The following is a 13316-nucleotide window of genomic DNA, read 5'->3' on the forward strand; positions in this document are numbered from 1 at the left end:
CTTCCACTTACTGACTGTATGGCTTTGAGAGAGCAACTTAATTTCTCTGGGCCTCCGTTACTGTATCTGTAAATGGGGATAATGACAACCTCCCTCTTGGGATTTTTGTGAAATTTCAATAAGATGATGCATGTTCTAGGCAGTTCTGGGGATAATGTAGTATAAGTTCAAAATATGGTGGCTAGCCAGTGGGTTCTTATGACTGTAAACCTCTCACTCTGAGTAGCCACAAAATTCATTTCTATTCCTGTAACCTCTTTTCTAATATTTACAAGACTGACATTCCGTGCCACTTCATATAAATATCATCAAACTTTCTTCCAATCCTGGTATTAGTGCACCTAGAGGCAGCAGGGATATCTTGTCAGAGTTTATGCCTTTCAGAAAGCAGTCAAGGAGTCAACATGATTCCTGGAGCAAATTAACCAAAAAAAAAAAAGCAGAGATGGAGTCTAATATGACGTTAAAGGTGTTGAAACTTAGGAAATGACATTTTCAATTTCAAAATCATCACAAAAGTAAGCCACAGGAATGAAAGACACACAGTTGAACCCAAAATCGTGATGAAAAGATTCTAGAATTCAAGCAACAAAAACAGCCCAAGGTCACACGGGGAAAAGCCTTCGTAGTGTTTTCTTTAGGACATAATTCCTCTTGTCTACAAATTTGGAAAATAGAAGATATAAAGAGAAACGAGTAGAAAGAATACAGTGTGTGTAAATATTGGATTTGAATTCCTGCTTCTCTATCTCAAGTGTATTCAATAAGGGAGCAAAACTCAGTGTGCATTTGTGGTCTGTCGTCATGAGCCCAGCACGCTGCTGGGGGTTTTCTGATTTGTAACTCAGTAACTCTCACTTAAGCCATACCACCTTGAAATGATGCCCTACTTAGCAGATGAGAAAACAGATTCAAAGAAATTAAATTGCACCCAAGTCTACAACCCAGGACTCTCGACCTTGATCTTTTGTTTCCGTCCATGCTTACTTGGCAGGAAGCCCTGCCTTTGGGTCTCTAGTTCTCTGGGAAGCTTTGGGAAGTCTGGGGGAGAAGCTAGGACTTTATGGAGTAATCTTGTTGGCCTCCGTGGACTTTCACTTTGGCTTTATATGTGGCCCACTTCCTTTACATTGTTTCCTCTCTTGCACAGCTTTGTATGGACGCTGATACTGTTTGTCTTTTTGTGGGGTGCTTCAATTCTGTTCTCCTGGGGCCAGTTTTCTCTAGACAAAATACACTTGTGTTACCTATCACAGTCCTTGTGGTACTGAATCTATTGCTAACAACAGATTCAACACCTAAGAAAAAGAGAAATTCCCCGATAAAGGAAATTTTAATATATTTTAGTTTTTTTAATGTCATCACGGAAAGGATCTATAACTCGTTATTCACTAAACCGTGTGAGGTCTTTGTTTTCACACAATCGTCTGGCATTTTGCATTTCTAAGCTCCATGTTACTTCCGGAAGGGGTTGATTAATTTTCACCGAATGTCATTCAGTACCAGAGAACCTCAGAAGGTATTTGAAGTTTAATTTGTTGACTTCTTTAAACAAACCTGTGGAGAAAGCTGTTCAGTGATGGATATTCTGTGAGATCCTCCTCTGTGCTCCATGTCCATTTATCTTTGCAACCACTCCAAGAGGTGGGGATCATTAGTCCCATCTTGTAGATGGGGAAACTGAGTCTCAGTAATATGCCTGAGCAGTATGGCAGTTCATGGAACCATCAGCTACGGAATATTTGACTTTTATAAGTACACTCTTCTTTTCCAGGACCCTGGGGAAATTAGTTGCTGCAGGAAACATGTACTAGTTCTCACTAAAGGGTTATATAGACTGCAGTTTTGTTTTGGTTTGTTTTGTTTTACTTTATATGGTTTTGATGAAAAAATCGTAATATGTGTTAAAAGGTATGTTTTTAAGAAGATCAACTCATGAGTCTCATAAAAATACAAAAGGGACATGCCGAAGATTTTACTTAACTCGTTAACTAATGAGGAACAGTAAGCTCTTATAATCGTTTTAAAGGAGAATGCCAAGTGTAACACAGGCAGACAAGAAAATGAGCAATTGCACCTTCACTAGACAGAATTTATTTGTATCTCTGTGGAAAAGAGCCATTTGCACTACCAGATTTACTTACGGAGTTGTGAAATAGCTACGTAAAGAACAAGGAAAGGAGGCTGCAAGGGGGTGCTTTATAATTCCCAGTACTCCATTGAAAACCATCCAGTGATTTTTTTTTTCTTTTTCAGCCCTTTTTAAAGTCACCACCTTCCTTGACATTTGTCTTCTTTAATATGTTGACTTTTTAAATGAGCATGTACTTTTCTGAAGGTGGTAGGAGACACAGAGTGAATGACTTAGCTTGTCCCTGTGATGAGGCATACCATTGGTTTTCAACCACTTGGGATCAGGAAAATGCATACACACCCAAATTTGCATTCGCCATCAGGTCAAGGACCTTAGATGTATTGATTTTTCTCAAGACAATGTTCTTTTGTGTCAGAGTCTCCATCTGTGACCTGAGGGCGATTGGGGGTTAAGGGTCCCGGCACTTGTCTTTTTCTCTCTGGATAAGATTGCCTCCAGCTTGCTGCCATGGTCATTTCTTCTGGTCCTTCCAGGGTCAGCCCCTCTCATAGTTTGAATCTCTGCTGCTTCTGCTGATATGGCCCTCTCCCCACCCCTCACTCTCTTTCTTTTTTCTTTTTGGTTTTTTGTTTCTTCTCTATCCTGTTGAATTTCCCACTTTGGAATTTTTGAGTGTGGAGGCTAGTGTCACACATATATCAGCAGTGTCCCAACAATTCCTTGCTTTTCTCCTGGAGCACTACCAAATCCCAATGTAGGGGGGTCAACTCTTAGCTGTTTAACTTCTTGTGACAGTGTTTACTGTTGGTTATGGCTCCATTCTTATCCCCAAAGCTGTCTTTTTACTAAGCCCCATTTAGATTTGGAGTAATTCAAATGCAAGAGAGCTAAGGTTTTATATATTTGTTTAAAGAACTTTTACTAACAGACCAAAACAGCCAGTCGTGCTCTTCAAATTGTTTTCTTTTCCATCCTTCCTACTACTGGGCCCACTGGATCAAATTTTAACTAGGCAAGAATTAGCAATGACATATATGTGCATCTGTAGTCACCGTTTAAAAGTTCCAAGTATAACAAATTTGATGGGTGAAAAATTATGTATTTGATGGTGAGGTTGTAAAGAAAGTGACTTGAGTACTTCACTATATTAGCATTTTCTTAACTGGGGTAATATTATGGGTAATTCTTGTTAATTTCAGAGAACTATAGTTTATCATTAATTAATGTCATGAAAAGGTTTGGGGGTTTTTCCCCCTATTCTAAGCACTTTTTTTCTTTTATACAGGGTCATTATAACTTTGACATCAGTGTTTATCTCCAGATTTATAATTGTTGATGCTAAAAGCAGGATTCCCTAAATATCAGTTTGCCTTACAGCAAACGTTGCTGAAATGGACTGATTAAGCCAAGAAAGGCGATGTAAAGACATAGAGGAGGGACAGTGAGATAAGTAGATGTCAAATCACATTCACATATGTTTCTGAAAACAGTCTTAAATGGTTTTGATGTAGTGGTAATCCTTTGTATGTTTTTGATATAAGGTATCATTTTTCATTAGTCAATAGCGTACATGTATATTTTTAAACACAAGTGAATCAGTACTTCCAGCACTTTCTTCCTTGAGAACATCTCCTATTCATACATCTTAGTTGCTTCCTGGGCATACCTTTGGTTATGTGTTTTTCATCATAGATCCAGACAGAGGGAGAGGTGGGCCTGTGTTTAATCTTCCACTGTAGCTCAAGTCAGAACCACTGTACCCTGCTTTTATGCTAAATATTTGTATTACTGTCCTTTGATGTTTTCTCATTGTACATAATAAATCTTTCCTCTTTATTTTTTTTACATTTGCAGTTTTTAAATTATAGTTAATTTACAGTGTTGTGTTAGCTTCAAGTGTACAGTACAATAATTCAGTTATATGTATATATATATATATATGTCAGATTATTTTCCATTATAGGTTGTTATAAGACATTGAATATAGTTCCCTGTGCTATACAGCAGGTCCTTGTTGTTTATCTCTTTTATACATAGTAGTGTGTATATGTTAATCCCAAACTCCTAATTTATCTCCCCCCCCATCCCCTCTGGTAACCATAAGTTTATTTTCTATGTCTGTGAGTCTATTTCTGTTTTATAAATAAATTCATTTATATCATTTTTTTTTAGATTCCACATATAAGTGATACCTTATGATATTCATCTTTCTCTGTCTGACTTCACTTAGTATGATAATCTCTAGGTCCATCCATGTTGCTGCAAATGGCAGTGTTTCATTATTTTTATGGTGGAGTAATATTCCATTGTGTACATATACCACATCTTCTCTATCCATTCATCTGTTGATGGACACTTGGATTGCTAAATCTTTCCTCTTTAAAGGAACTGATTTATGACAGTAAGAGAAACCACACTCTGAGGTACACTTCAAAGGAAGAAAACCACATATTTAACCAGGTAAAGCAAATATCTGTTTCTCTAGCTTTTAAAACAAACAAACAAACACCCACATATGTATTTAGAACTCTCATTTTGCAGGTCAGCATGTTTTCACAGAGAAGTATTTAAGTATAGTGAAGAGAGGGGGGCAGTTGACTCCTGCTTCTGTCACAAGTGCCGTGTACCAGGCACCCTTGTAGGTCCAGGGGACGACACAGTGAATAAGATTTACAACTTCTGCTCTCAAAGTGCTTACATTCTATTAAAGGAAGGCAGACAATGAAAATGTAAGCAAATGATGAGGATTTCAGGAACAAGGAAGTGCAATGGTTAGCAAAGAATTTAAGTGAAGCATCATTTTCTAATTTCCATTTTTAAAAACCCTGGCTACTACATTGGAAGCGATTGGAAAGGGGCTTGGACTGGGCTGTTGTCCATGGAGATGGAGGGAATTGGATAGAATTTAGAGAATTGGAGGAAGGTAGGATGGAAAGAACTTGGTAATGGACTGGGTAAGGGAGGGGATGGTATAGTGGACGACTCCCAGGTCTCTGACTTGAGCACAGGATGGAAGGGATGCTATTAATTAAGATAGTAAAGAATGGAGGAGGAGCCCTTTGGGGGCAGGAGGGAATCGAGGATTCAGTTTTGGACATGGTATATTTGCGATGCCTGCAAAATAGCCAAGGAAAAGAAAAACCTTGAGTGCATTTGCAAAATGAGTCCGGAAAGGAGGTCGAGGCTGAGTTATAACTGTGGGAGTCATTGGCACATGGGTGATATCTGAAGCCATGGAAGTGGTTGAGATCACACAGGGGTGAGGACTGTGAAGGAGAAAAACTTGGTCCAGGACTAGCTGTGAGATACACCAGACATTTAATCGATCTAGTGGAGGATGTGGAACTGACAAACAAGCCTGAGCAGGAATGGCCAAAGGCAGTTAATTTGCAAGAAAAAAATAATCATATTTCATGATCACAGACCACACAGTCCTGGCCAGCAGCTCTCAGCCACAGCTCCCAGTTGGCTCTGAAAAAGCCTTCACTAATGCTAGGAAAGAAATCTACTGCATGCATGTCTTCCCTGAGGAGGGGGAGAAAGAGTTTCATCCTCATTTTCAAAGATGACTGTACTGGATATAATCCAAAGGATAAAATGAAAGTATGAAGCTGTTGCTGCGTTTCTAGAACAGGGTTTGAAGTTCCATTGAAACAAATGTGAAAGCCTCAGAGGTCAACTTCTCTGTCCTGGTTTAGTTTGGGTTCCTAGTAAATGGAGAATGATCTTGCTTAGTTGGCAGCCGCCTTTCTCTTGCGAGAAGTTAAAGCGCTACACCATAGAGTCATTTTGTCTTTATGCTTGCAATTACATGGGAAATTTAGATTTAATAAGAAAACTAGTTTAAAAGACATACGAACTTGCAAGTCCAGCCTTGGAAAAAAGGAGCACAGGGGAATCTTTCGAACCCATCTCCCTCTGGTTTCGATTATTTCACAATGTACGGTATCGCCATTTAATAGGCATTGCAGTAAATCCCAGATGGGATGTTTGTAGACTGTGCCACACTCTAGTCAATTAAAAACAATAAACTTTCAACTTTATATAAAATAAATTCCTGAAATCCTAGTTGGTTACTGTGTATCTGAAAATTTGGGGGTATCCCTTCCTATATAAATAAGGTTTATTATTTGTAGAGGTCCGTGTCTTAAGTTGAGTCATGGAAGATGGTCCCTGGTCTTAATATGGTAATATTAATATTAAATAACTACACATGTGCCGTTCATTTTGACATAAATTCTTTAGTGTAAAGCCATACACTCTTGCAAACTATTGGAGAGTAGGAATAGAAATGGACTGCTGCTTAAATGATGAAAGTATTAAAAAGCTTGGAAACTTTCTATGTCAAGTTGGCTATTTCTTGTGCTCTTTCACTTTCCTTTTCTTTCTCAAAAACAATTTCAGTTCTTCTGCAGTTTCAGTTCATGTTTCACAAGTTTAAATATCAACATTTGTGAGGGCACCATTTCTAGTTCGATCAAGATTTTCTTGCAGGGTGTATGGCCGTGTACAGTTCTGAATGACATCCTGGTCATTAGGAATCACTTGGCGGCTACCTGTACTATATACCATGAGCTACTTTGGCCCAAATTTCAAATCTGACATGGCAGTTCCACATTGAGGGAGTTAATCTCTTATGTACCTTCCCAGCCTGGATTTGGGAGCGGCTACCTTTTTGTTTTCTAATGTTGCCAACCTGTCCAAACTAGAAATAATTTCGTAATTATTTCTAATAATATCAATGATGCCCTGACTCATTCCTACATATCTGTATTTTTAAGCCTTTCATCTTTCATTACTGAATGACTGCTTTCCAACACCCAGGCACCTAGGAGAAGAGGGAGAAAGCACAGTTGTAGTGAAGCAGTATACGCAGAGTGGGAGAGGATTTTGGAGAAAAACTAAACTTGGTTTAGGGAATGAACATTTATTGAGCATCTTCACTGACTGGCTGTAAGTTAAGAGCATCACATAGGGTCTCATTAATATTTAATATATACAGCTCTTATTTTTTGTGTCTTAAATCTCTGTCTAAATTACGATAATTTAATCAGTGAGTTCAAAAGTGAACTCTAAGCATCTGCTTTTTCAAAGTATGTTGTTCATGTGGCACGTTTCATTAGTTCATACAGTAGGGTTTTTTTTCTCAAATCGTAGAAAAATTTAAAGGTCACAATGGCCATTCATTAGAAATAGCAAGTGACAATAAGCTCTCCAAGGAATATTTCTTTCCAACACTCAGCTTTGGGGAGTTGAAATTCAGGGTGGTTAGGTTGATCAAACTGGTAAGTGCTGACCAATGTCTTGGGAAATTTGACTTTTTGCAAATTTTGGACTATAAAGCAGGGCTTTCCTTTTGATTAGCTTCCATGAATTTGTCAATTTACTCAATATCACGGCTTTGTCATTTATTCCTCTTACATTTAAATGGGTTTCTATAAATCATTCTTGGTTACTGTTGCTCAGAGAACTATTGTAGAGTTGATTTTATATTCCTTATGTAATTCTTATAAAATTAAAACTAGGGAAAAATAACATAAAAACTTACTGCCTCTTGAGACATACTATCTTTATAATCAGAGCCCTTTAACTCAATTTTTGTTTTTTTTAACTTGTTTTTTTTTTAATTTTAGCATTTTTAAAAATTTTATTGGACTATAGTTGATTTACAGTGTTGTATTAGTTCCAGGTGTGTAGCAAAGTGACTCAGTTATACATAGACATATATTAATTCCTTTTCAGATTTTTTTCCCATATTATTATGGAATACTGAGTAGAGTTCCCTGTGCTATACAGTAGGTCCTTGTTGGTTATCTATTTTATATATAGTGGGGTGTATATGTTAATCCCAAGCTCCTGATTTATCCCTCCCCCACCCCCACCCCCAGAGCCCTTAAACTTCTAAACAATGTATTGGCTACAAAGCAGAAGGTGTAAAACACTTGAATTGCCAAAAAACCTTAAAGATTATGCACAACCACCCATTAATTTCACCAATGAGAACCTAATTCCCCAAAATGTAGGAAAATTATTTTAGTTCTTTTCTGAACAGAAACTAATGTCAGTAGATGGGAGGCAAACCGTAGAGTGGGAAAATGGGAAGGAAAATACTCCTTCCAATGAGATTTTTAATTTGCTTCTCTTGCTGATATTTACTGAATTTTTATCCTCCTCCTCCCCTTTGTTTTTAGTGGCCACAGATGTCTTTAATTCCAAAAACCTGGCCGTTCAGGCACAAAAGAAGATCTTGGGTAAAATGGCATCCAAATCCGTCGCTACCACCTTAATCGATGACACGAGCAGCGAGGTGCTGGATGAGCTCTACAGGGTGACCAAGGAGTACACCCAGAACAAGAAGGAGGCAGAGAAGATCATCAAAAACCTCATCAAAACAGTCATCAAGCTGGCCATTCTTTACAGGAATAATCAGTTTAACCAAGATGAGCTAGCACTGATGGAGAAATTCAAGAAGAAAGTTCATCAACTTGCTATGACCGTGGTCAGTTTCCATCAGGTGGATTTCACCTTTGACCGGAATGTGTTATCCAGGCTGTTAAATGAGTGTAGAGAGATGCTCCACCAGGTCATCCAGCGTCACCTCACCGCCAAGTCACATGGACGGGTTAATAATGTCTTTGATCATTTTTCAGATTGTGATTTCTTGGCTGCCTTGTATAATCCCTTCGGAAGTTTTAAACCCCACTTACAAAAACTGTGTGATGGCATCAACAAAATGTTAGATGAAGAGAACATATGAGCATGTGAGTTGAGATTGTGACTGCTCGTGATTTATTTGAAGATGGAGCACTGCTGATTTATGAAGAAAAAAAAATAATGTTTTAAAGATTACACATATTTCAGAAAGACTTTGCCCAATTCAGTTGTCAGACATTAATGCTAATGTTTTATGAGGCTTGTTTTATTTGAAGCAAAGCATATTGCCAAATATTCTGGTAAAAAGCTTCCCAGCGGTTAGCAGATCACGGGAAGATGTATGGTTGCGTGATGCAAATATAGAGTTATATAAAGAAAGATACGTGTGGCTCCAAACCTCAAGACATCTTTTTTAGGGCAGTTGTTATGTTGGTGGCACATTGGATATTTCTGTCATGTACAGAATTGTGTATTTTGATTCATCTTTATTCCTTACTATGTATGTGTACCTCTTTTAAAAAGCCAAGAGCTCTCTCTTACTGTCATTTCTCCTTTTGAAACAATTCCATTTTCACGTTTACCTTTTGTTAAAAAATCTTTTGTTGAAGACTTTGTCACTGACATTCAAGAATTCCGTCTTAATTAAGAATTAAGATTCAAGAATTAAGGCAGTCAAATTGAACCTTCAGAAAAATAGAAAACTGCTTCTCTGCAATCAATATTGTAGAAACCAATTGTATTTGACATTATGAATAATGTCTAACATAAGACTATGCTTCTGGAATCGAGTCCTGTTTTTCAGTACCAACAGTAATACTTTCCAAAACATGAAAATTCCCCAAAATGGCATACCATTGCCTTGAAATGCTTGCTGAGGGCTTAACTTACGTCATCTTGAAAATGTGCTGATGGAATCTCCATTTTTCATACCTGTTTTAAATGTAAGAGACAAAGAGGAAATCTAGATCATTCCCGATATTGGGACAATAAAAAGTAAGTGGTTTTAAGAATGATAAAACAATCTTTACCTTAGAGACGAGCCCATCAGAATAATTTAATTTAGGGGGATGAAAGGCAAAAGGGAAGACAGGATATTGCCAGAAGAACATGGGAACGAAAATGAATGCATTTCAATGTTTAGTAAGGTTTGATAGGTAAATAAAGAATGTCACTTTTTTATTTAACTGATAAGGTTTTTGCTATTTTGTTATTTGCTATTTTGATGAGTAAACCAAAGAATATTTGCATTCCAAGCAGTTTGTGTGTTGTTTCTACATAATTTTATGTGTGAATGATAAAGTAAGCAGTTGCTTATTTTGTAAAAAAGAAACCTGCTGGCCAACTATATCACCTAGGAAATAACAGACTCAGTCACCAGTGCTAAATATTTGCAATGTCACTCTGTCTGTGATTTAGTGTACTCTTTTGCCTTGAATTTGCCTGCCTCCCAGAATACTGATGTTAAAATAATAGCTCACCAGGAAAGGCCCTACAACTAAATATTCCAGAGGTTGAGATCACTACAGCCTAAAGGAGGTGGTAACTTTCTCTGGGACCCTCATGTGCTTATCTGAGTCAAGCAGCAGAGGCAAAGAGTATCTCCCTGTTTGATATTAAATCCTGACACCAGGACTTGAACTGAAATTACTATCTTCACTTCCCAGGGCCGGTAGGTGACCACTGTAAGTTAGCAATAGCATAGTGATTGCAGAATTGATCTGTCTAGCTTCAGAGCCTGCTAAATAGCTTCTAAATTTAGTTTAGCAGCCTTTCTTGACCAGCTCTGCTTTCCTCACTTGGGAAAACCTAACCTGTGTTCTGTGGAAGCTATTGATCTGGTGCATTCTACTCTACCAGATTCCCTCAGCAGAGGGAGTGCGGAAAACAGTGCTCGGGCAGTTGGTGAGTGCTTCTTGCTCATCTCTAGCTATAGACAGGACCAACCAGAGAGAGAGGACCTAGGAATAAACTTAGATCAGTCTGGGCCCTTTTGGATCATAGAGTTGTGCCTTCAGACTAGCAGTCAGATGTGCATGGGGGAGGGGAAGGGCAGTCCTTAATTTCACACAGAAGGAAGGCAGTGAGGAATATCCTGAAGGAGGAAAGCCTATTTGCTTCCCTCTCTCAGCATCATCTTCTGGAGGGAACCCATCTCCTCCCCAATCCTGTACCTGGAAGGCATGCCTCAGAAGGATCAGTGACAGTCTTGATCAGCAAGTTCATTTCTGATGCAACAGGACTCCCCTTGTGCATGAATTTATTTGGGGTGGAAAGCTGGAAAGAATGCACATGTGCTTAGGATAGATAATTTTGAGCCAAGTTCACAGTCATTTTAGGGTCTTATGAAAAAATGAGTCTTTTTACATTTTGGAAAAAAATCATGAATTGTATTATAATTGGTTTTTAAAATTTTTTGATGATGGCTTCTCTGCAAGCATTATGAGTTAATATAATAGGTGAGTGATAATTCTAGTGTTAACAACTGACATTACAGAGTAGATATTATGTGCCAGGCACAGTAACTCATTTAATCCCCGCCACAACCTTCACCGTTTTACAGATGAGGAAACTAAGGCAAGAGAAATTAGGGAATTTGCTTGAGGTCACATAGCACCTGTGTCAAAACCAGGATATTAAGAAAAGCTTATTTTCATTTAATGATGGTATATATAAAAGCAATTCTAGAAACATCGTTAGTTCAGAGAAGAGTGGGCAGTGTGCTTCTGAAATGGATTTTCACATAGTGGCATTTTAGAAGGTATTTAAATCACACAGGTCTGAGCTATTCTCTAAAGATCTGGGTATGGTTTTATACAAAGACATCTTATGAAGTTTTCAACATGGCTCCTAATTTGGGGGCATCTCATGGCTCAAATTTCTGTCCCTTCTGGAACTTCAATTCAAGGTGTTCCCAATTAACGATGACTTTGAACACTGACCCCTGCAGTACAGTGTGCCTCTCCCCCCGGGTGGTCTTTCTGTGGATGCACAAGGCGCTCTGTGTGCATGCAACCAAGACAAGCAGAAGTTCACCACTTCTCCAGTTCCCCAGAAAAGGCATGGCATCGATTTAAAACTTCAACATTATTTTCCAGGTTTAGAGGCTGGAAATATCTGAGTAAGTCTTGTGTTTTTCTGCTTATTAGACCTTTCATATAGAACTCAAAGTTAGTTTAAAAGAAGAACAAGTGTTAGGAACTTTAATGGTACAGAAATAATGCATTTTTTTTTGGTGTTGTATATCAGTATCACTTATTCATAATTACCTGGAAAGTTCTTTTTCTCCCACCATCTTAATACTTAAAAAAACAGAAAACTTAAACTTTCTGGTGGGTTCCTCCCCACTAAAGGATTAAAATAACACTTTTTGTGCTCTGTACATATCAATTGGATTTTTACTGAGAATTTTAATTTATCCTTGAGATACTTGATGAAAGCACCTAAGTTATAATTTAGCATACTGACCTTGACAAATAATAAATGAAAGATGAGTGTGCCTATCCATATGATGAAATATTTGTAATAAAAAGTTAAGTGCTATTTAATTGCTAGGAAATGAAAATATCCTCATAGAACAAAATTAGCATGTTAATAGTATGTATAATATTTTTACATTTTTAGCCAATCTTGCATTTCCAAACTGGCATTATCTAAATTAGTTGAGCTTTGCAATGTTTGAAAAATCACTGTTTTACTTGGTCTATTGCATTCATGGATGTAAAGCTTCTATGTAATTTGTTAAACTCAAAGCAGGTTTTAGTACTCAGTGCTGTTTATGACAGATAAAATTTTGTCCTAGCTCTGAAATAATTTTCCTTACTGTGATTCAATTAAAGTCTTTATAGAAACCCCCTAATAAAATTACTGAGGCACTAACCAGAAAAATGAGTTAACTTTTTCCTTCTAAAATAGGACAGTAGGGACTTCCCTAGTGGCACAGTAGTTAAGAATCTGCCTGCCAATGCAGGGAACACAGGTTTGAGCCGTGGTCTGGGAAGATCCCACATGCTGCGGAGCACCTGAGCCAGGGCGCCACAACTACTGAGCCCATGAACCACAACTACTGAGCCCATACGCCACAACTACTGAAGCCCGTGCACCTAGAGCCCATGCTCTGTAACAAGAGAAGCCACGGCAATGAGGAGTGTGCCCACTGCAATGAAGAGTAGCTCCTCGCTTGCCACAACTAGAGAAAGCCCGTGTGGAGCAACAAAGACCTAATGCAGCCAAAAATAAATAAATAAATAAATTTTAAAAATATAAAATAAAATACGACAGTAGGAATATATATAGGAGCTTATAATCACATATCACTCTCATGGCAAACTATTGAAAATCCATTTTCTCTTTTACTGAGGTGTCCTGATGGTTACTTGTGTGTGCCCAGAGCCAGAAAGACACTTTTATCTCAGTGAATTTCCCAAAATGGAAATATTTTTGTGTAATATTGATTCATGTCTGTCTAGCCAAAGATGTGTTTTCCATCTAGCAAGGAACATCAGCCCCGAGTTATAGAGGACAAACCTCTCCAAAGACATCCTGTCTGCTGAGCCCTGAAAAAGGATAC

The 13316-nt window shown here is 38.0% G+C and overlaps 2 protein-coding genes across 6 annotated transcripts in view; both read left to right on the top strand.

Moving 5' to 3' along the window:
- The window catches only part of DMXL1 (Dmx like 1), a 262636-nt gene extending 254280 nt beyond the window's left edge, over positions 1-8356 (top strand). Inside the window, exon 46 of the mRNA XM_067731511.1 lies at positions 8287-8356. The gene's annotated coding sequence lies outside the window, so the exon portion shown is untranslated. The remainder of the gene's footprint in view (positions 1-8286) is intronic.
- TNFAIP8 (TNF alpha induced protein 8) overlaps positions 1-10002 on the top strand; it is a 122846-nt gene extending 112844 nt beyond the window's left edge. For all 5 annotated transcript variants that reach the window (XM_067731516.1, XM_067731515.1, XM_067731514.1 and 2 more), the window contains exon 2: positions 8287-10002. In XM_067731516.1, coding sequence (XP_067587617.1) covers positions 8287-8852 — 566 coding nt within the window. In that variant the 3' untranslated portion in view covers positions 8853-10002. The remainder of the gene's footprint in view (positions 1-8286) is intronic.
- Positions 10003-13316: the final 3314 nt, after the last annotated feature.

The sequence above is a fragment of the Pseudorca crassidens genome, chromosome 3 (assembly GCF_039906515.1).
Source record: "Pseudorca crassidens isolate mPseCra1 chromosome 3, mPseCra1.hap1, whole genome shotgun sequence".
NCBI lineage: Eukaryota > Metazoa > Chordata > Mammalia > Artiodactyla > Delphinidae > Pseudorca > Pseudorca crassidens.